This window comes from Lampetra planeri, chromosome 33 (genome assembly GCF_965212315.1).
Source record: "Lampetra planeri chromosome 33, kcLamPlan1.2.h2, whole genome shotgun sequence".
Taxonomy (NCBI): Eukaryota; Metazoa; Chordata; class Hyperoartia; order Petromyzontiformes; family Petromyzontidae; genus Lampetra; species Lampetra planeri.
The window spans coordinates 10,656,227-10,684,174 of NC_136139.1; the positions used below are offsets into that span (position 1 = coordinate 10,656,227).

At 51.3% G+C, this 27,948-nt stretch overlaps 1 protein-coding gene across 1 annotated transcript; it reads right to left on the reverse strand.

The window, feature by feature from the left end:
- Positions 1-113: 113 nt before the first annotated feature.
- ACTR2 (actin related protein 2) lies at positions 114-27,885 on the reverse strand. Its single transcript, XM_078610272.1, has 9 exons — positions 27,750-27,885; positions 19,213-19,323; positions 17,066-17,281; positions 9,189-9,261; positions 7,939-8,075; positions 6,189-6,338; positions 5,433-5,578; positions 2,953-3,085; positions 114-1,313 (listed from the first exon to the last, which is right to left on the reverse strand). The coding sequence occupies exons 1-9, from the start codon at positions 27,795-27,797 to the stop codon at positions 1,143-1,145; spliced, it is 1,185 nt and encodes a 394-aa protein (XP_078466398.1). The 5' UTR covers positions 27,798-27,885; the 3' UTR covers positions 114-1,142.
- Between the last annotated feature and the right edge of the window lie 63 nt (positions 27,886-27,948).

Here is a 27,948-nt window from a genome sequence, read left to right on the forward strand (position 1 = left end):
CAATTGCTTCGACTTAGAGAGGCGTCAAAGTTCAATGCCGTGTTCTGTCAGCACTATAAGATAACAAGTTCGATCATTCCCGTTGTAAAAAATTCCCACAAAGTACCCGCTTGTAATCTTTTAAACAGTTTTTTTATTGTCATTCCATTGCATTTATCGTCTTTCTCACCCATACAAAAAACGGTAAGAAATGGCAAACAATAACGAGATTGTGTGTGTGTGTGAATGTGTGTGTGAGTTGCGCACAGAACACAAAGCAAAACTGATCTGGGCTCCGATGGATCGCACTTCCCTGCAGCGGTTAGCGCACTGCGCTACGAACCCGGCACCCCGAGTTCGATTTCCACTCACGGCCAACACCGGTGACGATCATCTGAACCGGTCCTGGGCCTCCCCTAGGTCGACTCAGCCTCAATTGAGTACCTGGTGTGGTGTGCAAATATCACCACTGGGGAGACAAAGGCGTCCGGGCGTGGTGTTGGCCACCCAACCCCTCGTGTGCCGTGCTGGCCTTCATAGCTGCTACTCGTTAACAGCACTTGCCCCAGCAGTCTGTTACAGGCTATACGGGGGATCTTTGTCTTTGTTTTGTGTGTTGCGTACAGAACACTTAACAAAAACTGATCTGGGCTCTGATGGATCGCACTTCCCTGCAGCATTGTCAGGAAACCCAAAATATACAGCACAAACGGTTGTCATCCCTTAAAAAGATCTTATTTAATATCACAAAAATAATAATAATCACCAATGTTAAGCAAATACAAATGTGACAGCGGTGGTTGTACCTTTGTAAATGGAATGTATCATTGGGCTTTACGTGCCCAATGAAATCAACCTGCAACTAAAAAACACAAAACCCTGCAAAAATATTTGGATATGAAATGCAATGCAGATGTTGTATGTTTAAACCCTTTTTTTTATTATGGGGGGGGGGCGGAGGGCCTGGGGGGGGGGGGTGGAAAGGCATAAAACCTCTCTTGTCAGACGTCGAGGCAGATTCGCGTTCGATGCGGTTAAGCAGAATTAAGTGGTGGAGTAGAAGTTTAAGCGATGTTAGTAAATTGATTATACAAAATTCGGGGGGGGGGGCATTTGACAGGCGGGCGTTGGGGGTGCAGCAGGAATGTCGGTGCGGCTCCCCCTTATCGCACGGCCACCCCCAGCTTTTCGAGCACCCGCGTGCCCTTCTCGTTGTACTCCTCCCTCGTCATCCAGAAGTTGTCCTTGTCCTTCATGATGTCGGCAAGCACCGCGCCGCCCAGGAACACCATGTGCTTCCGTCGCGGCGGGTCCTCGATGCGGATCTTGAATTTCTGTGGTGCCGCACACAAGAGGTGGAGCCGAGAACGTACTCTGTGTGAAGACATCTTTCAAGTAAATCTTTTATTTGTTTACAGTTTGCCGACGACTCGTTTTTAGGTTTCACCGTGTGTTTCGCACCACATGCGCTGGGGCAGCGTCTTCTTCTTCGGGAGAAGAAGCTGCCCCAGCACGGGGAGCAAAACGTCTCAACATCATGCCGAACGACTCGCGGTACAACTCGCAAAACACATTGGTGAGCTGTACAAGCAGCACTCTCTCACAATCGCAAACTAACGCAGTAGTACGTCTTCCGATGTTCCCCAATTTTATTTTGACTGGGCCATCGGTGACATTGTCCCAAGATGAAGGATCCCTCGCAGAGCAACACAACCCTCTGTGTTCATGAACGGCCCAAGGAAGCGGATGTCACAGAGCTACTTCTGAGATGGAGTAGAAGGGCAACACTTTCCTACTCACTCTGCCACTGAGAATATTTTATGCACGACTTATCCAATTTAAGTGCAGGACCAATACAATGCAATGGGTTCTTTTTCGTGCAGTCATTGGTGCTCGGGCTGAGACCACCAACTCACTCCACTTAAGAACCCGGTTTAATCTTAGTAGTGTCAGCTCAGCGTTCTGACTGACCTCTGAGTCACCCGGGCCCACCTGGATTTGAACTCGCTAAACCTTTGACTGCGTGTCATATCAATGTGACCCAACAATGATCCCTTCCTCGGGTTAAGGCCTACAATATACACAAGTGTAAAATCGTCACGCGTGGGTCAAAATTGACACTTAATTCTCAAGAGCTGGAATTTTGACAAATTTAACCAAATTTTCAAATGATGTTTTTTTTTGTGCATAGCCTCTTGTGACCTAGCTGAGACGATCAACCCCTCTGGACTTGCAAACCCTGTCCAGATTCTTACGCTGGCTAACCGTTGCCAGCTTAGCCACTCTGAACTCTGAGCCCCACTATCACCCAAATGTCATATAACTCCAGGCTACAAAGGATAAAAACCACACAGCCCCTTCCTTTGCGGTGGCCTTTATATTCTACGAGAATGTCGCAAATACCCAATGCACATGTATATTTATTTATTTGCTTCTAAACAAACAATGGGCAGTTTTTAAATGTACACATATCCAACATGCCTTGTTGTTTGAGGCTAGAATACAACCGCTGCGGTGGTGAGATGTTAGCTCCCTCGCCTGGTATACAGGAGGTCGCGGGTTCAGTCCAGACCCCGACGCCTGCTGTATATTTGGAGTTTGCGGTGTCTCTCTCCCCGTGGTCACATGGATTTTTCTCCGGATCCTCCGTTTTTTTCCCTCCACATTTAGAATCAAAGTCGTGCGGTGTTTTAAGAGTATTTGGCCGCTATGAATTTCCACGCGGCGATGAGCCGCCACTTCGTCGAGCCATCATTTGTGATCGCCAGGTCACTTTTGAAAAAGAGCTACGCAGCTCAGTGGGGAGGCTTGCACCCGGTAAAAATAAAATGTAGTCCTGCTTTTGTTTTACCCACAACCGTCGAAACGTAACGCTGCACTGCCAGAACATTCTGCCGTGAAACCCCGCGAGGCCATCGACTCGGGAGACGAGAGGAGCGAGCGAGCGAGCCGTTCGACGCCGTCGGAACTTACGGAGAGCTTGTCCACGTCGCCCTTGAGCACGCGCTCCAGGTACAGCTGCTTGATCTCGCGCTCCAGCCGCGACGGCAGCCCCGGGTACATGGTGGAGCCCCCGGACAGCACGATGTGCTTGTAGAACTCCGGTCTGCAGAGCAACAGGCGAGGGGACCAGGGTGGGGTTAGCCACCTCTCCCGGTATACACGGAGGTCGTGGGTTCGACCCTGACCCCTGACGCTTGCTGTATATTTGCGTTTGCGTGTCTCTCTCTCTCCACGTAGATTTTTCTCCGGGTCCTCTGGTTTTTCCCTCCACATTTAGAAACACGCGTTTAAGAGTATTTGGCTGCTGTACATTTTCACGTGATGAGCCACTTTCGTTGCGCTATCATTTGTGGCCGGGTCGTTCAATGGGCCTTACCTGCTAAAATAAAAAGTAATGTTTTTGTACTTGTTGTTGTAATGTTCTTACCCACCTCTACTGGACATCTGTGAAAAAGAGCTTTATAGCTCATAGGATTCCTCCAGTATAAATAAATATCCTGATTCTGAGTCTGATTATAATTTTAGTTTAGTAACTGTAACAATACAACGTGACCGCATCTCAAGATGCCTTACAGAAACGGCGGGCGTTTACAGAAAGAGGCAGTCGGTCAGTCACAGGCAGGGCGGAAGGAACAAATAAAAGAAAAAGTCTCGAGCCTAAACTTGAACAGTGGCAAGGAGTTGACGGCACAGATGGGGCTGGGGGAAGAGAGTTCCAGACAATGGGGGTGGCAGAGGAGAGCGAGCGACTTCCCACCCAGCGAAGGTTGACTGGGAGCTGTGACGGAAAGCCTTGATTGCTGGAGCGGAGACAGCGTGGAGGGGAGCAGAGTGGCACGAGAGGGGAGATAGGTCAGTGCATGGATGGGAGTGGTGAGATGAGAGGTGGGTGAATGTGTGGAGGGGAGGAGAGTGAGACGAGAAGGGAAATAAAGGTAGGCAGAGGAGAGTCCACAGTGGATATTGAAGACAGTTTAATTGACCTGGGATTGCATTGGGAGCCAGTGGAGGGAAGTGCAGTATTGGGATGACGTGGCCTCTTTTAACAGGTGCGGGGGTGACGAGTCTGGCAGCGGGAAATTTTGATCATCTCATGCCTGGCACGTGGTGCAGAGTAATAAATGAATCGTACGAGCAGCACCAGCAAGGACAACAGCCCTGCTGCTCTTGCAATTCCAATGGGACAGGAGCGGGGCGGGACGGGACCCCACTATCAGTAGCTTTTGTTTACATTGCTCAGATCGCTCCGCCAATGCATTCTCAACCATCGAGGAGGGCAGTAAGGTTCCACCAAGCGCATCAACAGGAAGTTTAAAAGTTGCACCGTAGCGAGCACCCAGAACCGGCACAAGCCGCGGTTGGCCATGGGCGAGCCGGCGCTGGTGAGGGGGCGTCAGGGCCGCATTTCAGCCGGGTGGGTCAGTAACCCGGAAAAATATTTCAGCAACCGGCACACCACGTTCAACATTCCTCTCACGTACGTTGAACTTCTTTCGCGCAGTACCGTAGCCAACCATGCCTATTGGCTGTGGCTAACTACGAGTTAGTTACACGCCACCGAATTCCAGTCTACCAGCGACCCGGCAAATATTCAGTGACAAGTAAAGGGCCAGAGTGGAGTGTATTTTGCAGGAAAGTGTTCCACACCTTGGAGAATTTCAATGGCACTATGTCTCATCTTGGGTTGGCACAAACCCAAGTCCGCAGGTAAAAATGTGGCTTCTCCCCGACATCCCTCTGTATGAAAACTGCTGTCATCCGTTTCATAAAAAGCTAGCCTAAATAACCGAGAGCTTTTGAAATATATCTCTGGGACCATTGTATTTGTGCCGTTCGCCTTTCGGCATTCTCTGGTCTGACACTGATGAGACTACGCCATAAAGAAGGCTGTCTCTCGTGTAGGCCAATCATTTTAAAAGACAATGCAAACATTAATTATCAGAGCATGTTTTTTTGATTGTTTTACCACAAGTACGTGTGGTTAATGCAGAATTCAAAAGGTATCTATTTGGTGTTTGAACATTTTAACACCGATTTTTTTTTGGCCAGAAAGTGTTGAACCTACTCCCATTCGTCATACTTTTGAAATGGGTTTGTTTCACTGAACAACATTGCAGCCACCTCCGTGGAGAAAGTGCAATGAGGAAGCCCGAGAGAGCAGGCTCAGGGCTGGCAGAAGTTGACTTGCAACAATTCAAATAGAACAAAACACGTGGATTAAGCGCATTCGTAGAAGCGAAAGCAAGAAAAAGCGAGTTCTATGAGGAAGGGTGCGGTGAAAAAGAGCGAGAAAAATACAACATTTCTGCTCGACGACTTTAAAGGAAGCGGGGGTAACGCGCGCCGAAACGAAGAGGAAAACTCGAAGACGGGCAGCGCGGCGGGAGTTTAAGCCCGATGCCTGTCGTCAGGCCGAGGGCTGACGCGAAAACACCTCCCCGGTGCCTCACCGCGTGTCGATGTCGGCCGCCTGAATGGTGTTGAAGAGCAGCTCGGCCACGCCGACGCTCTCCACGTCGATGAGGTGGGGTTGGAAGAGGGCCTCAGGAGCCTCGAAGCGCTCCCCTCCCACCTTGATGATGCGTCCATCGGGCAGCTGTGGGAGAAACGATCGCATGTCATAATAATGACGCTGATAATAAATGAATGGATGATTGTGAAGAGTTAGGCTCGGCGTAAAGACGCTTTCCCATTCCATTGACGTACATCGGAACAGAACCGGAATAAAAAATTAAACAAAATAACGTTGTCAATACCGAGGCAACCGCAAGGCCATGCGGGAGGGCGTGGCACAGTTTGGTACCAGCTATCGCAGGGCGCGGTCGTGTCGCTACAGTTCTCTGTGGTGAGTACAATGTCTTAAAAATACAACGGCGCTACGCCTCTCTAAATAAATTGAACGCTGAACCGCTCGCGCGTTCCGGGATACAGTGGTGAATAGAACACCCCACCCTGCAACTTGCAACCATCTCGGAAGGGGAAAGAGTTAAAAACGCAGCACAGAGTGGTTTAACCGGAGTTATAAACTGATAACTATTATTACCATTACGAGGAACCTGTGATCTAACCGTGACACACGATCTCATCACATCGTGGAAGCTAAGCAGAGGAGTTCAGCCCGATGAGTGCTCGGGATGGCGCGACGCCCTCTTGCCGGAGGACACTTGGCGTTGCGGTGCGGGGGTGCGCGCGCGCAACAGACGTACGGTGTAGGACTCCACGAGCACCGTCGTCTCGAGCGCCAGCTTCTGCTCCTGCTCGATGTTGTAGCCCACGTAGCAGAGCTTCTCCTTCATCATGCGCACCGTCTCAAAGTCTGCCGAGTGGTTGAAGGCGTACCCGCGCAGCAGCAGGAGCTACGGCGGATGGGGCAAGCAGTGCGGACAACGGATGGGGGGGGGGGAATTATCAGCAAGGCCCAAGCGGTAGCGCGTTCGCCGCTCGTCGCAGAGGACCGCAGATTTTAATCCGGCAAGGCTGCCCTAGTTATTAATGCAGGGCGTGATAAATGTGCTATTGCAACAGTGAACAATGATGATTCCCTGGTGTCATTGGAAAGTCGGCCATCGTGTTCTGGCGTAATGGTCCAAAATCTCCAAATTGGAAAAGTTACACCGCAAATCACTCGGTTAACGTTTTGAATCCGTTCCAAGAAAACTACTGTTCATTGAATATAGAATTTACATTTCTGCCAAAACAGAAAACGCAATGTGAACAAAGCCAGTCGAGGTCGAAACGCTCATAAATGGGCGTCTCTGATTGGCTGAGGGCATGGCTCAGCCCCACTTACGAGCACTCGGATTGGCTGAAATTGACGCTTGCATGCGTAACGTAAACACATGCGTTCATCAAAATGTTAACGTAAGGTGAAACCATGGGGTCCTATGGGAGGCGAAATGTTAACTGAAAAACCATTAACCAATGTCACTGTTAACCGAGGGACTACTGTACACACGGCAATAATGGCCAATCCTGTTAAAGCATTGCAGACGATGTCTGTAAAACTTCGTGATAGCGTTGCGCTATAATAAATGGTACGAATACCAAATGTGCTAAATGATTATTGTAATTCATCATAAGCAGGCCCAGTTAGTTAAGGGTTCAGCAATTATACACATGTAATAAACACACTGATAATGCATTTAAGTGACATGCAGTCAAAAGTAAAAGCAGAGTTGTGAGACAGTGATAGAGCCATGTGCAGGCTTGAGGAGACGTGGACGGATAATGTTGAGTGCAATGGGAACTTCGACGAGAGTCAAATGACAGAAACATCTTGATCGCCGGGTGTGGTAATTCAGCACTCAAGAAACTTTTTATACAGCAGAAACAAATTATGATCATTTCACGTTGCTAAAAATAAAGGTCACACGAGTGAAAATAAAATATTGAAGATTTTGTCAGGATAAACATGCAATTCATATTTGTGCGACGCAGTAGCAGAGTGGTGATCAAATTTGCGATTCTAATCGTGCAACCCGAGTTCGATTCCCGGCCATGGATAACATCGGTGGCGAGTCATATCTGGACCGGTCACAGGCACCGCAATGGACCGACACGCATTCACCAGCATGATGAAGTATGGTCAAACAAATCCACTATGAATGACACGGCTTGTAGAGGCCTTTGTCCAGCAGGTGGCTTGACAATGGGATGTACATTGTTCATTAGACATTATAATTAAAGATGTATTTGGTTAGGTCATTACAAAATGTATCTTACAACCCTTTCTCAATCCACTTCTGGATGAAGTTCTTCGCGGGCCACCTCAGTGATGAGTGTATATTTGACCATACTTCACCATGCTGGTCAGTGCTGGTTGGTGAAGGATGGGAGCTGTTTGCCACTGATGTATATAGCCCTGGCTGGGAATCAAACTTAGGTTGCCGTGTCCATAAGCGCAGTGCGCTACCTCTCCGTTACTGTCGGGCAGCCGCTACTCCCCCCCCCCCCTACCTTGATGAGGTAGCGGGTGATGTCACGTCCGGCGATGTCCAGGCGGCGGGTGAGATGGGGCAGAGAGAAGCCCTCGTACACAGGGCAGATGTGTGTGACGCCATCGCCAGAGTCCACCACCACTCCCGTCAGCAGGCCTGTGCAAACACAAAGATCCCCCGTATATAGTAGCTTCTAACAGACTATTAGGGCAAGCTCTGTTCGCGAGCACTTAATTAAGGCCGGCACCACGCCTAGTCGTGTTTATCTCCCTAGTGCTGATGTTTACACACTACACCAGGTACTCTTTAAGGCTGAGTCGACCTAGGAGAGGCTCAGGACTGGTTCAGCTATTCGTCATCGATGTTGGCTGTGGGTGGGAATTGATACATACACACCTATCCAAACACACATATGCACACAGACACACATGCACGCATGCACACAAAACCACATGCTCATAACAGCCTCCACACGATAGGTTGCCAGTAATTTAATGCTATCCTGGTCATGCAAACATTACCCCAGATATTGGAGTGTGCTTTGGAAATATGCACATCGTAGTGTATAATATATAGTACAATATAATAATAAAAAGTTGACAAAACTCAAAGCTTCTAAGACCAATGTCAACAACATCAAACCGAGTAAGTTATTTTGATGGAAACCACACCGCTGAGAAACCTGGGTTCACATCCAGGAAGCTGTCTGTGATGAAAGCTGCTTTTTTACAAACATTGCAGAGTGGGTGGGGGAAGTGCTGCCCCCTACTGTGTGGACCAGTGGTCACTTGAAGGGATCTCAGAAGTAGTTCCACGACATCCCCTTCTACGGACCGCTCTCTAACACAAAGAGCTGCACTGGCTCTGCGAAATGGGAAAAAATAGTGTGTGTGTATAAAATACATGGGAAGTGGTAGTGTAGCGGTTAGCGTGCTGCGCTACGATCCCGGAGATCCGAGTTTGATTCCCGCTTACGGCCGACACCAGTGACGATTATCTGAACCAGTCCTGGGCCTCCCCAGGTCCACTTGGCCTCAAATGAGTACCTGGTGCAGTGTGTAAACATCGCCACTGTGGAGACAAAGGTGGCCCGGGCGATGTGCTGGCCACCCACCCCCTCGTGAGCCGTCCCAGCCTTCATAGGTGCTCGCTAACAGCACTTGCCCCAAAAGTATGTTAAAAGCTATACGGGGGATCTTTGTCTTTGTTGTCCTTGTAAAAATACAGATGTACTTCTTTAACCGTGACGCGCGAAACCGCCGTGCTTACCTTGCGCGTAAAGTGTGAGCACGGCCTGAATGGCGATGTACACCGCCGAGAAGCCGTACTGCTCAAACATGACCTGCGAAGGGGATGACGGGCAAGACGACACTCCGTTAAAACCGTCATAGGCCACGGCTCCAAGCCCTCTTCATAGCCTATCGTCGTCATTCAGACGAATCGCTTTTATACCAACCGAATGTGCTGAATTGCCTTCCGAAACATTCGAAGAAAAATAATTATACTCCAAGCCAACTCAAAGGTGGCGGCGTCCTTCGTGCAACCTCCACACTCCAGAAACTCCCAGCAAGTCACACCAACCCACCCAGGCACTGCGATCGTTCCAACAACAACAACAACCGCTATTCGCCACTAAGTGGCAGTGACATCACCACGGTGCCAGGCTATGTGCACGTTGAGACCACGTGAAGTGTCAAATGCTCGCTGGCAGGAGGTCACGGGGCAGACCCAGGTGCTACTGGTCGACTGACTGAGATGATTAGCCGATGCAAAACCTGTGCCCCCTACTGTGCCAACTTGCTACGGTTTAGCCACCCGGCGCTCCGCTCGTTGTTGTGAGCGTCGCTCCTTTGCCCTCTGTTGTTGCTGGAGGGCGACTCCCTCCAACTGCCCAGTAGCGTCCTTCACGAGCCTCCTCCACAGAGGCCGATCTTGACACCACTGGTACCAGTCATCGGTAAGTCCACTAAGCTCCACACACTACATCTCTTCTCTAGCCCGTGCCGCACCCATTCTCGTGCTGAGGCTCAACATCCATTAAATTACATCCGCACAAACCACGGCAGATGCGGATACCTGATCCACAAATGGAAAATTAAAAACTCTCCAGCGTGCGACCGTGGTCGTCCAGAACAGACCGTGCAACGTATAATGACGCAATGCCTGATCCACAAATGGGAAGGAGACATCGTGGCGATACACCTGCATGTGAAATTGTATTCGTTGCTCTGCTATCTGCATCAGACGAACCGAAGAAAGAAGACTGTACTTTTACGATCTCTCACGACGACTTTGCTCCCTCCACACTTTCACGAACCTGCACCGACCAGCCGAGTGAATTACGGTCACATAACTCCCACCACACGACCTACATAGCATGGGGAGTGGGCCCTATCCAGCAGTGGATTTCCATTGTATAAATGTGCAGTGACATGGAATGGGTCACTGCGTAGCATAGCGCGGGTTGCTGGCAGAGAAGGGGATCTGCGGTTGCAGCAGCCCTGACTGACAGCAGGTCACATGACAAGCCAGAGAGAGGGATGTAAGGGAAAAGTGACAGAGGGGGCACGTGAGGGAAGCCCGGGAACCCGCTGGTAGGTTCTAGAAAGGGGGCGTGGCCGGGGTGGAGCGAGGCCATGCTGGGAGGATAAAAGGGGACCCCGAGCGAAGGTTTGGGGCTTTTGCTGCTGGAGTCTTCATCGTTGTCTTCACCTTCTCGGCGTCGTCAGACAGTCTCTGCCAGCTGTCCTGACTGGGAGCTGTAGTTGCTTAATTGTGGACTGTGAAGGCTGTTAATATAAAGAGTGCCTCCTACTCCTAGTGTCTCTGAGTGCGTCACTACAAATGTATCCTGCATATGTTAGAGATTTCAAAGATACGCATAAGTCATTTCGTTGTTGCTGTGCATGTGTCAATTGAACAATAAAGGGCTGCGTATGAACGTGAAACCCTTAATCCGTCGCCGACTCGGTCAGTGTATCTCCCTAGGGGTGGTTAATTGTTTCCATTGTACACCACCAGTGGGGCTCGAGCGTCGTCATTACGGCCACAGCGCGCGGCCGCCCGTACTTGCTCGGTGCCGCGAGGTCCCGGCGCCACCCGGTACGGACGTTGCTGTCATTTCCTGCGCGAGCGACAGGGCCGCCCCCTTTGCTGTGCTCGTGGTGGAGGTGGGGGGGTGAGACCTTCGCCACCGAACCCGTCGTCCCGGCTCCTAAAAGTCTTGTTTGTTAAAGGTGCTGCCCTGCGATTGCTCTGCAGAGGACACCCTCCCCACCCTCTCTCCTCAGGGGTACGTGCCCTACACTACCACACCGGCGACACGTCGTGCAAGAGGTGGGGAGTAACCCACACTTTACCCCAAACACACGTCACCTGCCGATTGACCGTCTCTGACTCATGCCCACTATAAAAAGCAACGAATTGGACAAACGTCCCAGTGGCGCAGCCCGGCAATTGCTCGCTCACAGCACGCTGGCAGAAGAGCCTCCACGAGAGGAATCCCTGGAAAGCCCCTCTAGGAGTTTGGCCTACTCTTCCACACTGGCCAGGTGTCTGGGGGCAGGGGGAGGGTGGGGGAGTCCAGCGTGCTTGCTAACCGTTACACCACTGTGGCAGCAGCATCCAGCCACTGTTGCGTCTATCGACTGTGCTTTGCTTAGAGCAGATTTTAAAAATAATAATGAATTAATTGAATGCCGCACCCAGGACGGCCGCAGTTGAGAAACGAGGCGTTGCCGACCGGTGGAACTCAACTTCTCACTCACGACGGTGACATTTACGGCCAGGAAAGTAAGGTCGCGAGGTCAGCTGCCAGACCCCGACGCCACACCGCACCGCCTCCGATTAGCACGTTTGGCTACGTACGGTGAAAACGAAGTCCAACGTACATACGCGCACATTCAACAGACCGCAACACCTTTGCGCAAACGGACGAACGAGGAATGGACACTGCACGACAACGACAAAAAAATAACCCCCCCCCCGCACGCATTTCACGATCGACCAGGTGCCTTGCACGGCACGAACCGCCAGCTGCCGGCTCTCGCACGCGCGTTTGTTCGTTGGGAATCGTTTCGCATTTTTTTGCTGTCCGGACCGCGCACTGGGAGACGGCAGTTTACGGGCGCAATTATATCGGACGAACGCATCGGTTTGTTTTGAAACCTGCCGAGCCGGGCCACACCCATCCCCGTGCGGGCGCGCGACCCACACGTGGCGCTCCACTACCTGCAGCGCGTCGGGCCTACCCTACTGTACCCTATGTGGCGAAAGCAAGCACACGCACGGCAACACTCCGCACAACCGCGGCATGAATGGTGAACGCACAGACACCCCCGGCGGTCAAATATCGGCTAGCAGGGAGGGGGGGGTGGTTTACACCCGCAGTTGGGTTCAATGCCAGGCTGCCAATACAGGCGTGGATAAACCAATCGGGTGTCTTAATCACGCTTTTGTAAATTCGTACTCGTGTATCCACACTCTGTGAAGTGTTTCTTGAATGCAGAAGCCGCGTACATAATCACACACCTTCGGAGCAAGGCTGTGTGCTTTTATCTGCAGTGTGCTTTTATCAGAATCTGTCCTCTGCCTCCTCCCCCGCCACCGGTGTAACATAAGTATGTTTCCGACATAAAAACAGCGCTTGCACTCTTCTCAGCATCAGCCATGGTCAATCGGCTGCTGGATGAAGGCCTCCTCAAGTCACCGCCACCTCTCACTACCCTCCCACGTAACGACGTATAATGACTAGGCGTGCTTATATACGGCTTGGTACACTCATCATATTTCTATAATCACCCGATTACCATCGGAGGGTTTCACAACGCGAGCAGCGGGGGCGGCGTGGCATCCGCGATGCGAGACCGGGGGAACACAACGTTGCTGGGCCAGAACCCCGACTTTCCACCCATGACATAGGCTTGCCAACGTAAGGGGGCAAAGGCTGCCTTGCAGGTAACGCCCGTCCTGGCAACGCCCACCACACCTTGGCACGAGCGCCACTACCCCACGGGCTGCCATTCGAGGAAATGGCACGTGACTACAACTCGCTGTCGCCCTCCGTGCCGCTTTAGTAGCCGCGGAGTATTTGCGAGATCTTAACGATGATGATCATGCAACTCCACTCGGTGATTTTTTTTTTGATTCGCTATCACACTGCTTGCTGTACTCTCCTCCCCGTTACATTTACAAAACTATGTTGTCCATCGCTCAACCGAGGAGATGGGAGTGATAAATCGGTTCCGTTCATGAGTAGGAGTTGGATGTTGTTGCATTGCAGATGGTGGAGGCGGCTTGGGGAGGCTTTCATCCAGCAGTGGATTGACCATGGCTGCTGATTGATGATGACCTGTAAATCTTAATCTTGATTTGGCGCTTTCGTGACTGCAGGACACATCGACAGACACACAAGCAGAGAGAGACTCTCTGTCTCCCCTCGTTGTGTTGCTCTTGTTTTCGTGCGGTTGCGGGGGACTCCTGGTCTCTCATTGACGTGCTGGTTTCTCTGCCCCCCCTCTCTCTCTGCCCCCCTCTCTCTCTCTGTTTGGGGCCTTGACACAGGGGCATTGTTTCTCTGTGTGCCTGTGTGTGTCTCTCTCTCTCTGTGTCTGTGTTGTCTCTCTCTGCTTGTGTATCTGTCTGTGTGTCTCCGGTTCTGTGTTTTGTCTCTCTCTCAGGTTTGGCAATCTTTGAAGGAGCGTGGTCAACCAGGTGGCGAGTTGGCTGTTGTGTTGGCCGACTGTCTGTGTTGTATTGCATTGTATTTCTGGGTTTGCTGGGTTTGTTTTCTCTTTCATTTGTGCCTGATGGTGGTTGCTTGTGTTGCACTCGAGGCGTCGTGTACCTTTGTTTGATTTGTTGTTTTCCCTTTCTACATGGCTTTGCCGAAAGAAACAAAGAGCAATCTTAATCTGTCTACCTATTCCTTTTTCCTTCTACTTCAAACGACAAAAGCTTCACCAGGGCTTTTTCACCGTCATCGCACACCTATATCTATTCGCCAAACACACTTGACTTCCTGTCTTTCTATTACGGTTCGCAGTATTTATATTTGTTACACCACTGTGTCATCGTACACGTGTGTCGGCTCTACTGGTGGTCCACAGGCTACGCAACAGTCTTCTGTAGTACAACCGGGGCGGTGACGCGGTGATGCAGCCTAGCGGTAGTGAGTTTCACCGCTTCTACAGGAGGGTAATGCTGCTCGAATCTGGCGGCCGCCCTGGTTTAATAACTGCGGTCCGTTTGTAACCGGACGTCAAGGGTCCCCTGACATCACTCGCAATTAATAGTAGAGCCATTGTGCATTGGCGTCACGCTCTAGATTGAGAAAATAAAAATTACCCTGAAATTACTCAATTGGGATCGCGCATGGCAACTTCGGGCCCTACTGTAAAACTACTGCAGACTGAGAAAAACAGAGCGCCTTCCTTCGCGAAAGCCTTACACCGTGAGAATGGCACGAACACAACGGACTCAATTACTCTTATTCAGAGAGTATTGCAAAACAGCCATTAGGTCATCGAGCAAATGGCAGCTTCTTCTTTACATACCGAATGACAAGTCAGTTTGCTCTCTTCCTGTTATTGCACTAACAGTTGTGAACTTGCAGTCGGTTCAACATTCCTGCCCCCCCCCGCTCCACTGCACCAGTGCAAAACTCTTTTTTGGCATTTCGCGGCATCAATATGTGACCGCATCTCGAGACGCTACGCAAAACATCTCGTGGACATGCAGTTGCCGAGCGCACGCGCCCACAGGCCAAACGCACGTCAAGCGGCCAGCAACGAACGGCGACCGTCAAAGATGTAACAAACAAAAAAAGAGTGCGGCACCTTTTGTAGATTTGAGCGGCGAGGTTTATCATTATGAGAGCGCGGGTGGGCGAAAATAAAACGATGGGAGAGGAAATTCCAAAGTCGAGCCGATACGAGCGACCCCCAAAATTGACGGTAGTTTATGATTCCACGTATTTCGCCATTCAACAAGGTGACATGAATGCGGATCAAGCCAATGGCAGAATCTCAGATGGGCAGTAGCGCACGCCCAGTCGGCTCAATGCATCCAGTAGCTGGTAGTTGTGTGGATTTCATGTAACTGGCAAAGAACAACTCCTCGTCTGTGACAATAACCACGAGCAGCTATACACGAGAAGGACAGACAAACCCCCAACTTCCACAGCGTGGACGTGCTCCTGGTAAGCGGGGTAGTGTAGTGTGCAGCCGTTCCAGACTCCATTGACCCAACGGACTGAACGTGTTGGTTTTGAGACTGGAAAACTGCTGAGCCCCTGGTGCAGGTATTCGGTGATGTGACTGGAACCTCGCGAGGTGAAGTCATGGCCATCAGTTGCTTGTGAAACGCTACAGCGCCTCTGACAGCACCAGATGAGTGTCTGATACACAACCCCCAGGGTTGATAAAGGCGATGCCTGGATACATCCTGAATGCAGTCGGGCAACATTCTAGGGATACTCACAAAAGGCTTATACTGAGATAAGATACATCCCAAATGTTATCCCAATCGTGCTATCGGCATCACGTAACAAGATGATTTCTCGCACAGAGAGATGTTATTTTTGCGTCGTTTATTGTTAGAACTTTCTGACCCATCCCTAATGGATCTATACAAAAGAGCTTCACAGCTCATCGGATTTCTCCAGGATAAATAAAGATTCTGATGTCAGAAAACAGCCCACAGAAGTGGATTCTATAGAACTAACTCTGAAATCTCTCTACATGATCAATACGTAATTAGCTTCGAAATGTTTTAATTTGGCCAGCGCGACCACTGGGCACTGGCGAGTGCTATCGCTTGTGACCATCTGTGGCGGTGGATTTCTGCGTTGCGCTCTGGCTCGCTGACCGGTTCCTGCTCGCTCATGACCCGCCACGGAGGTCACGTGACCGACCGGCTGCTACGGGGAAGGAGCCGCAACTTCCCTTATCGCAGGAAAAAACGTGGCGTGCATAGGTGGCGATAAAAACTCGGCGTCGAATAGCACAGGAAAGCAACTACCGCGTTGTGTAACTTCCCATCATTATATTTTACACCGACGCAAAATCTGCGTTATTAACATTCACCCGCACTGTGCACCGTGCGCTTGTGGCGCCTGTGGTAGTATCTCATGATCATCGGCAGCAGCCATGTTCAATCCACTGCTGAATGAAGGCCCCTCTCCCAGCCGTCGCCATCTCTCACAGGCCTGCGATGTAACATTACGCCACGGCTCAAGCGATAGCTACTGTAATTGCCCACGTGGCGCAGCAGCCGCCAAGGTTGTGGTCGTTAAAATAAACCTGCTCAAATGTTTTTGCGCTGCGCATGCCACGCCGAGACTGGAGGAGGGACGCACGTTGGGTTGCCAAAAGTCTGCGGGTTGCAATGCCAATATCACACACGTGACAAATGACAACACGAAGTATGCGCGAGGACACGCGGACACTGCGATGGGGCTCTGCTTTGCTGTAAAAGCTCCGAGCCAACACGGCCCGAGCTGTGAGGGCTGTGGCCAGGCGCGAGCTTAAAAGGCCACGCAGCAAAAGGCAAAACTGAAAAGTGAACGACGGCGTGAAAAGCGCCTCCGACGAGGCAGCTCCGGAGGTGGGGAAAGGGGTAGCGCCACGGGGCTGGGCTGATAGTATTGGCTGGTACTAGCGGCTGGTTGGATGTTTGACTTGGGTTGGGGATTACGGTTGGGGTAACCGCAATCAGGTTAGGAGCAAAGTTAATGCTCATGGCCAGTCGGTTAGTTGATGGGGGCCAAACCAGTAGCTTGGCTCGAGTGTGGGCAGAGCAACTGCACCAGAGTCCACAGGCCGGAGGGGTTCAGGTCCCAGGTTACGACAAACGGGGGGGGGGGGGGGGGGCGAGATGAAATTCCTTGTAACATGGCCTCAGGTGGCCCACGGTACTCCATTGGGTTGGGCGCTTCCTAGTAGCTGCTTAACTCGTCGCTTAGAGAGAGCACTACGTGTATGGACGTTTAGTATCCTCCATCCCCAAACCACTCGCTCTCCCCCCTCCTCCACCATTCGCAATGCACGGCCCCGGTCAGCTTTTTATCCCCCTTAAACTGTTGCAACGTTCACACCACCGCCGCCACCGGCAGTGCAGCGGCGGCGACGACAGCGGACTCGCCTCACCTCAATGATCTTCTCGCGGTTCTTCATGGGGTTCATGGGCGGCTCGGTGAGCAGGATCTTGCACTCGCGCGTGTTCACGTTGAGCTTGTCGGGCCCGAAGGTGTAGTCCCACAGGTGCTTCATGTCGTCCCAGTTGCGCACGATTCCGTTCTCCATCGGGTAGTTCACCTCCAGCATGGAGCGCAGCTCGCTGGCGTCGTCGCCCACCATGAGGTCCTGGAAGCCGGGGGGAAGACGGCACGCTCAGCCCAGACGCCGCCACGCGCTTTGCCGTACACAGTTCGTAAACAACAATAATTTTTTAAATTTTTTAACAGCTCTCATCTTGTAATTGGTGTGACTTTGGCTGTGTGTCGCAGGCCTATCTGGCGCGAGTTTGAAGATTCTTAGTCAAGAAAACACTTTTGCAAAATCAAAACATGTAAATAATCGTGAGCGTCGTTGGGGGGAGAATATAAGTAGCAAAAGTAAATAAGCAGACAATGCGGCCCGCTTATATCCTGGGTCAGCCGCTGCGTCACAGGTGTCTGGTGATACGGCTGCGTTGATGATGTGTTAAAATGTCCAAGGTGCTACGAAGGGACATGACCCAAAACGTTGCCAATTCTATTTACTATTTATTTTTAAGGTGACGGTATTATCGATGAATGTGTGTAAAAAAAAATGTTATGCATGAGAGTGACATCACTCGCGTGCAATGATTACACGCTTCACTGGCAGCTTATTTCTACATGGTACATCATCTAAAATTCTTACTTTTTGGTTTTTGAAAGTTACTTCTGTCACGGTTTGTGAATTTGTTGGCCGATTTGCTGTAATTAAACTCCGGTATCCGTTGAAACCAGACAACCCTGGTTTAATTTGTCTCCTGCCTGGTTGGAAGTCAGGGCAAAGGTGCAGCAATTGCTAACTTGGACAACTTCCGGCTGTAGCGCCTGCAACTGCAGGAAGCTCGAGGCAGCCCCTCCAGACAGTATTTGGCCTACTCTTCCAAAGTTGTCAGTAAATGCCATTTATACGACAAAATTTTACGAATCAGTTCTTCAAAGTCATTTCGGACAACCCAGGAAACACAGCCAAGGTGCTTATGTCTACAAGCCCTATTAATTTTTCTTGCGTGTCGTTTTTTTTATCCCATCCTCAATTGCCGCCAATTTCGGCTTTTAATAAAAAAACTAACTATTTTGTTGAATATTCAAACACCGTGCGCAAAACATTTAAAATGTTCGCTTTTGCTCCTGGAAAATCAGGGGGCCGTGCGTCGGCATCGCCGGGAAAAACGTGCAACCCCCCTTCTGCCCGTCGCCACCATATCACGGCAGCTCTCCGACAACCCACGGCGGGCGTTCAACAATTCGCAGGCAACATCTATAAGGGCATCAGTCGCGGACAACGACATTGGCCGTCGGCTTTGCATGCACACCGCAAGGATTAGCAGTTGGGGGAATACAACCGAGCTGGGAAGATGTTAATGCGCGTTTTATTTTTCATTCGGCAGGCGTTACAAACACAAATCGTAAAAAAAAAAATTACGAAATGAGGAATTAATAAATCAGTGTGGGCGGCAAACAAGACCACTCAGTTTGTTACTTTATCGAAAATATAACAAAGCAACGGTCGTTATACGGGAGGGTTGTTTGTTCTTTTTGTCGTAAATTATGTACTTACCATCTTTCTGTTATTCTACTTCAACATGTGGATGAAGATGAAAAAGAAGATTAGGAGAACTACAGTGAGAAGAACATGTTTTGCATCAGGCAGCTAAAACAGCGAAACGCTGGAGAGAGGGGGAAGGTCACAGCTCACTAAAGAAGTAACACAGAAAAGTACAAATTAAATCAAAACAAAACAGAGAAAAATAGCAAAAAGACTTCAACAAGCAACAAATATAAAAATGTATCTTCATTTGTCTCCGTCGAGTGAAAGCGAGGTTAACAACACCAGTCGTCTGGTTCTTTAGAGCCTTACTTTTAAGCGAAAAGGATTGTCGCTAAATTCTCACTTCGCAAGTGCACAAATGTACGAGCCCAAAAACAAATAGCACCACGTCTGTCGAAACAGAACGCGGCGCTCACCGCTCGCCGTCGTCACCGTTACGAGGAAACGTCCCCAAAATGGAAGTTCGCCAACATCCGTCCGTCACGTACCTTGATCTCGATGTTGCCGACTTTAGCCGTGGAGCGGATGATCGGTCGCCCCACGAGGGCTGGAAAGATGTGCTCGGGGAAGTTGGAGCCCGCATATCCGCACTTCACAAACTGGAACAACAGCAGCAGCAACAGCAGCAGCAACAAATTAAGAAGCCGGGTCAGGTGACGCTGTTAATTTGGACATCTTGGTTTCGGACCCGTGGATTGCTTGACGCAGTTTCAGGCGAAACATCGTAGCTAATTGCGGTTGTGAGAATTGTTCTTTGACTCACCAGTGAGCCGAAACATTAGTTGACGCCTTAAACGGTTGCGCACGTAAATGCTGGAAAATGTTTGGATAAGTCGAGTGGTGGAGGGTTACACAAGAAAAATATAGCCAAACCATTAGGTGGCCAAACCCCCCAAAAAGATAAATTATGAGCAATAATCAAATGGGCTGTGAAAAACCTCAATGTTCAATGAACATTTAAGAATAAAAAAAACACAAAAATATCGGTACACTTGGTAACATGCGAACACCAAAACCACCACAAGCAACAGTGCCGTGTAGCTCTCCGATGTGTTCTCGGGTTGTACGGCGCGTGCTGTTCAGGATCACGTCCGACGTTTCGACCTAGGCGTAGAGAGCTTCTTCGGCAACCGAATTTCATTCGTGAAGCTCCAAACCCATCCTTCCTGAACACGCGGCGCAAACCGAACACGCACCGGAGAGTTGAACCTACGGCACCACAAGAGAAACTTTTTTTTTCGTTATACAAAAACCACTCGCATACAGTGAGACCGCTAACAGCTCGGACAGCACAGTGCGCCGGGGCCTGCTTGCCTACATTCCTGATAACCCCACACTTGGCGGTGTTTACTCCCTGCCCTCCAGGAAGAAACCCGCGCCGCCACCACCAGCTAAGCAGCACGACGCTTCCTGCTGTTCCTGCTACTGCTGTTGCTTCTGATGTTGCTGCTACTGATGCTGCTACTGATGTTGCTGCTGCTTCTGATACAGCGATTATTGCTTCTGATGACAATGACATTGATACTGCTGCTTCCACAGCTGCTACTGCTGCTGCTGCTATTAGTGGTGGGGATGACGCTGCAGCATCATGATGCACTAATCGGGATGCTAACGACATATTTTGCTGAGCATTTGTTAAAAAGCACATGTTGCTGTGGTGGTGGTTTGCATATTGCCAGATGCTTCATTGTTTTCATTGTGGAAATAAAAATGAAAAAGCCATCACTTTAAATATCCCTGCTGCACAATTAATGTGTCGAGATAAACTTGTTTAAGCGGAGCAAAATGTTTAACGTGCAGAGCAACTGGCTGTGTAACGAACAGCAACATTAATATGAGGAGGCAAGGTCATACATACGACTTGCTGGGGACCAAGTTGAAGACCAAAACGTGGCAGTCGGATATGTGAATACCTAAATGTGCGATTACTGGGCAAAAATACATCGCAAACTGCTTTACATGTAGGGAAATGCTTGCCTATGCTTTAAGAAGCGAATGTACACGAGATTAATAATCTGTGAGTGTGTGACAAGATCGGATTTGTAAACGTCTATAAACAATGACAGTTATACCCACCCATGCACAAACAAATACGGTACTGCAATGGGTGTGGACAATTAATTGGTCAGGGTGGATGTGTGACGATCAGATGGATATTGTGACGTTTTGTCGTCGTTGGTTTGAGACCGATCGGAAGACAGTACTCAAGGCTGCTTGGCTATGTGTGCATGTTGAACTTCTTTCGCACTGTACGTAGCCAACCGTGCGAATCGCAGGTGCGGCTCGATTGTTAGCGGTGGGGCCAGTACTGGCGACTGGTTGGTTAGGGGTTGGACATGGCTTTAGAGTGTGCAGGAGTTGCAACTGCACTGGCACCCACTGAGTGACACAAAGGGCCCCCCCCCCCTCCCACGGGTCACAAATGCTTGCCCAAGGTAGGAGGAGGGGGGGCATTGATTTCTTGTAGGAATTTTGGGCGTCAACCTCAGCACACAGCCACGGTTACCGAATTATGTCACGGGGCAACTCCCACCTTGGGAAAGTATTCCCGCCGCACACTTGAGATGACAATGGCACATTTACAAGCAAAGTATATCAGCGTGTTGGGGGGGGGGCACTGGCAAACTTTCCACTCGCCGTGATGCAAAGGTGAGCTAAGATTAAAAAAAAGTTTGCAAGTGTGGTGCAGAGGCGAGAGCGCTGGCTGTGTGTAAACGCAGGGCGTTTGCAATAAATAAAGTTAACTGCTGCACACGGTGATGTCGTCACGCTGGCTGAAGAGGAGTGGGCATCAGTTAAAACAACTCTCGCGAGCCCAGCTGTGGCACGGTGCGTCATACACCTCCTGCATGATCCTCTATCCGAAGCCCCGTAGGCTATGGAACTCACACATATCTATATCTGTGGCCCTACGAGCCAAAAACACACTGCATACATCTCAATGTGGGCCCATTGGCCGAATTACCACGCACACTTTTCTCTGTGTGGGCACATGGCACCACAACAAGACCCACACATATTTCTATGTGGCGTCCCAAGTAAACTCACAGCTTTCTTTATTAAGCGCCCCATGGGCTAGACACCATACACACATGTTTATCTGGGGATCATGGCACAAAAACCACGAAATACTTTTACATCTGGGGCTCCATGGGCGACTAAGCCCACACACATTCTGTGGTCCCCATGGGCCAAAACATCTAAATGCTTCTATAGCTGGGGACCCCAAGGGCCATAAACTCTACACCTGCCCACCAGCTGTCATATCGCCTGGCTCACTGGCGTGACAGGGACAACGTCCTGGAACTAGCGTGCGAGTTTCGCAGAAACCTGGAATCGAAGAGAGGTGTCTGCTGCTTACCAGCAACAAGTTTCCTTACTCGGCCTCCTGTGCAAATAAACAACCGAATTACACCACGGCCCGGTAAAGTTACACAGGGAGGGAAGGGGGGGGGCTTTAATAGCAGCCCACACCGAGTCTCGATGAGGCGGCCTCAGAGCTTGGCTTATTCATCGGCCACATACCGAGGGCGTGCGTAACGTAGTGTGGGGGCGCAAAAAACAAGATACAAAGATCCCCCGAATAGCCTCTAACGGACTGTTGGAGCAATTGCTGTTAGGGACCACTGAGTTCGGCCTGAGTGGGCGGATGGATGGCTAGCACCATGCCCTTCCCAGTTTCTAATATTTCCACACAGCAGCAGGTAAAAATGTAAAGCTGGGTCGATATAAAGGAGCCCCAGGACCGCTTCAGATGTTCGTCACTGGTGTTAGCCATGAGCGGGAATCGAACTCGGCGTCACTGGGTTTGTATCGCGGTGTGCTGACCGTTAAGACGACTGCTTCCTATAGTGTAGGTCACACACACACACACGTCACACACAGTGGGTGAGCAATCCGTAACGCTGGTCCCTACTTAGGTTGCATGCAACCTAAGTAGGGACCAACCTAAGTTGCATGCAACCGAATCGCTTACATGTTGGATGTCTCCGCAACCAGAGACGTCGCGGCACACAAGCAGGCGATTACGTTGTGCGGTTTCGAGAGCGATTTGGTTGGTTGCACAAACGATCGGCCAGGTGTAGACCCGCCTTTAGACATTGCGAGCTGCTAATGCGAGCTATCGGCGTAAGGTGGTGGGAGGGGGGGCGCAGTGGCGATGGTGGGGGGCAGGTGGGGGAATAAGGACATCGAGGTGTGTGGACCAGATCGTCCTGGGGAACGTCGCGAGAGTGCACGCCAAGAGGAAGCGCTGGCATCTGTCGACCATCGTCGTCATCGACCTCTGAACCCTGAGTTGATGAGACAAATGGATGGATGGACATGTTGAACATGTATTGACTCGCTGCCCCCCCCCCCCACCAAACGATTTGATAAATTGTTGCAATTTGGGGGGGTCACTATCCTATTGAAGAATCAGTTATTATTTATTTTACCATTGTGAAAGTATGATAAAGTGTCTGCAGGGCTTTGGTCAAGCAATCGCATAATTCACGCTGACAATTGAGTCATTTTCCAATCTATGAATGAAATTAACGTTGCATAAACGTGCACTGTACACGTGGTGGATTTTCGGTTTTTTAATGGTATAAGTGTCATTACGTGTTTGCAATGTACGTCTAACGTGGCACACTGGATACTCCCAATCGAGATTTTGGCTTCATCTCAAGGGATTGTAACCAGGTTAGGAGATACTTTATAAAGAAAAACAAATCTGCTGCTGGATGAAAGCATTCCCACAAATGACTGACATTAAAACACCATTGCATGAGCATAGATGCAACATCAGCCCGTCGTTTTCTATAAATTATGAAGAGCTGTTTCTCGCACGGTACGATTTGATGCACGCATCGTAATCGCAAGATACTATTTTAACAGATGAATCATTCCACATCTCACCGATGTACACACCCACCCACAAGTGAAATGCACTTGTAATTCGATGATGGCTCCATGAGGACCTGGTGTGTGCAGCTGAAATGGTATGCAAATAAGGAATGCACTGTACCGATTTCAGTGCAGATAACGAACAACACATCTTGGCATCAGGTGACGTTACGACACATATTTACCAACTCGGCTGGAAAGCGCCCAATCTCAACAAATCTCGGAAGCTAAGCAGGGTTTTTGAGCCGCCAATAGTGTTTGAATGGGTGACCGTCATGTAGAGTACACTTCTGTATTTCCACGTCTATGCTCCCCTGTCTTCCAACAACTCGCACTGACCAGCATGGGGAAGTATGGTCAAATAACCGCCATGACCCGACGGCTTGGGGAGGTCCTCGTCCAGGAGTCAATTTAAAAAGGGGCTATACATGTACACGATGGTGCAATATCCCTTGCCAACTCGCTGTAATAACATTCGCAATGTTATACAATTCACGTTATAAACGTTTGCTGTGTATATTGTCCATACCGTATTGAGAAATTATCTCAAATACCCCATTTGTCCTGGTGCTTCGAGATGTTAATGCATGGGAGGCGCTGTGTAAAAAAATCACCGATGATGGCTGATGGTCAAGAGTAGTGACGGAGCGTTAGCCAAGGAACGGAAAGAGTCCATTAGGGCGATGAAATCGGCTCGTCTGTTGTATGTGCAAGGTGGAATACTACTTCACAGGATCACGCTACGTCTTGAGGATGCTTTTATTCACTAGTGGACTGATGACAAACTGATTAATTGCTACATTTGGTTGAGAGAATTGTTCTCCAACTCACCAGTGAGCTGAAACAACAATAATTGGCGCCTTGTTAAACACTTGCACCACGTGACAATAATTACTTTTGGCTGTCGGGTTCTTGGCCTCATAAATTTGGTCAGATCATCACGTGGCCCAAGACAAAAATCAATTATAAATCCTGGCAAATGATTATGCATTTTTACGACGCTTGTCTACCTTAGATAGCCTCACCGAGTCTCAAGTTTTTGCATGAGCTGGCAATGATTACTTGAGTATATTCCAGTCATTTTTTAAGTAATGAAAATATGGTCCATGACGCCAGCACACAATGGCCTACTCTATCCAATACTGTCACAGGATCTTTAACGTCCATGTATTGTTATGGTCAATACATCCGTCGTATTAATCAGGACTTATGTTGAGTCATTACTGGAATACGGATAATGTCACTGCCAGGGTGTGAAGCCATAACAAAGGCTGTTCTGTACATCTATCAAAAGCACTGGGCGCTGGCCAAATTCGCACACGGTGCACACTCAGCAATGTATGTGGTAGGTAGTACGCTCACTCCACACTTAATTATTCCGGGGCAGAGTTTCGGGAAATAACATCCAACCCACACCACCACCACCACCCCTTTTCCGGACAGTGTTGGGGGGGGGGGAGGTTGAGTTTGGTGGGCACCGGAAAATATTCCACGATAATTTAAGCTCTGCTCACACGTGTACTCCATGTGCATGCAACTCGTGAGCACACCACACACACCACACACACACGGCGCAGTACTTGTAGACTAAGATTTACAGTCCCGGCTTATCTGGTGGAGTACAGAACGCGTTTCGTCACTTCCTGCATGTAAAAGGGAACTTCTCGGCTAGTGCAGGCGTCTGGAGCATAGCACAGTGCACATTCACCACCCCCCCCCCCACGGGTATAAACCACGGCCTTCATTTCAGCCGGCTCGGAAAATATTTCAGGACCCACGGCACACCACATCCAGCGATGCACCTCTCGCTTTGGGCTGTTGGCTACTTACTAACTTAGGTCACGTGCCACAGTTCACCAGCGACCCGGAAAAAATGACGCTCTGCATGTTGTGTGTGTCTTTCATTCATCATCATCGGCCATGGTCAATCCACTGCTGGATGAAGGCTTCCCCAAGCCGCCGCTACCTCTCGCGGTGCTGCTACTAAACAATCCACCTTCACGCACGAGTTCATTTCATCGCTCCATCTCCGTTGTGGACGTGCTATCTCTCTCTCGTGCGCGATTCCCTCTCTTGTTGCTAAACCCTGGGCAGCCCATCCTGCCGTGGTGGCCCCAGGGGTTTAAATGTTTGGGTCAAGGCACAGGTTATATTTGTTAGGGTCAGGGTTAAAGGTTTATGTCCAGGTAAGTCGGTGGTCCGGTTAAGGTTAGGGTCAGGGCGATGGTCAGGGTTAGGTTCAATATTGGGTCTGGTTTAGTAACAAAAATATGGTTTGGGTCAGGATCGTGTTGCCTTTAGGCTCAGGAGTCCGACAATTTAAAACGACTTCATGCTGGAGCCCTGGAACGTCCGTACAACAACCATCATCCGTGATGTTTCCCGCATTACCGTATAACGTTACGAGGTTGTTCTGTGCACCGTCTGGATTCTGTCCAAGTGGATCGGAGCCAGAGCCGATTCAACTCTGAACCAGAACCGAGTTCGATCCCAAACAATACCGCATGGAACCGGGACCCGATCTGAACCGAACCGCTAGGGGGAGGCGGGGGGAGGATTCGTTCACTTCCCGGTGTCGCGCGTCGCTTCCGCTTATTTATACAAAATGTAGCAACTCGGCTTCCTCCCCCAGGGGTGTACGGGGGGGGGGGGGGTACGTGGGGGGGGGTACGTGGGGGGGGGTACGTGGGGGGGGGTACGTGGGGGGGGGGGTACGTGGGGGGGGGGTACGTGGGGGGGGGTACGTGGGGGGGGGTACGTGGGGGGGGGGGGGGTACGTGGGGGGGGGAGTACGTGGGGGGGGGGTACGTGGGGGGGGTACGTGGGGGGGGGTACGTGGGGGGGGGGGGGAGTACGTGGGGGGGGGGGAGTACGTGGGGGGGGGTACGTGGGGGGGAGTACGTGGGGGGGGGTACGTGGGGGGGGTACGTGGGGGGGGGGGTACGTGGGGGGGTACGTGGGGGGGGGGGGGGGAGTACGTGGGGGGGGTACGTGAGGGGGTACGTGGGGGGGGGTACGTGGGGGGGGTACGTGGGGGGGGGGGAGTACGTGGGGGGGGGGGGGGAGTACGTGGGGGGGGGTACGTGGGGGGGGGGTACGTGGGGGGGGTACGTGAGGGGGGGTACGTGGGGGGTACGTGGGGGGGTACGTGGGGGGGTACGTGGGGGGGGGGTACGTGGGGGGGGGTACGTGGGGGGGGGTACGTGGGGGAGGGGGTACGTGGGGGAGGGGGTACGTGGGGGAGGGGGTACGTGGGGGGGGGGGGGAGTACGGGGGGGGACAGGGGGGTACGGGGGTGTACAGGGTGGTACAGGTGGGGGTACGGAGGGCACAGGGGTTGAGGGGGGCACAGGGGTTGAGGGGGGCACAGGGGGAGAGGGGGCACCCCCCTAAACATGGGCTCTTAATGGTTTAATCTTTAGGAGCTCCCCCCAGAGAGAGACAGGCCTGTACACACAGTACATAAAGACGAAGATCCCCGTGTAGCCTACGCAGGCTGTTGAGGCAAGAGCTGTTCGCGAGCATCTATTAAGAACGTCACGGGGGGGGGGGGGGGGGTGCAGCTAGTACCACGCCCGGCCGCCTTTGTCTCCCCAGCGCTGATGCTCCACACACAAACCGAATCCGAGACGCGTTTAAGACGCAACAAACCGAGCTAAGGCCCAGGACCGGTGACGGTAAGCGCGGCTGACGTTAGCCGTGAGCGGGGAATCCAACTCAGGTGCAGACGCCGGGTGGCTCGCACGAGCAACGCCGACGCGCCACCACTCCCCCCACGACACAGACAGAGAGACACACACCAACAGCAACCACCACCACCACGTAGAGAGAGAGAGACAACCCCAGCACACACCCCGCCCGGCACGGCGACATTCCAATCTAAATGCCTGGCCGAGGCCGGCACCGGCTCGGCTCGGCTCGACTCGAGGGCCCAACCCAGCGAGCGAAACGAGCTGCGGGACACGGCGAACCGAACCCAGGGATCCATGGTGGGGTGGTTGGTGGATAGGCGGTGTGGATGGGAGGTGTGGAACCCTCCACCCCCCCCCCCGGCTCTTAACGTTCGACTCCGCCGCCGCCTGTGAGTGAGAGCCGCGTGTCCGCGCGTTGGGCCCCACGGCGGCGGCCCCCGACTCACCCCCGTGCCGTTGTCGCACACCACCACTCGCCGGCCCTGGCTGTCCATGGCGCCCGTGTCAGCTGCTGGGGCGGCTCGCTGCTTGCTGCCGTTGCTGAACCCGGGGGGCGGGGCGGCGAGGGGCGGGGCGGCGGGGGCGAGGGGTGGGGGCGGGGATTGGGTGACGAGGGGGAGTGGCGACAAGGGGGAGGGATCGTGG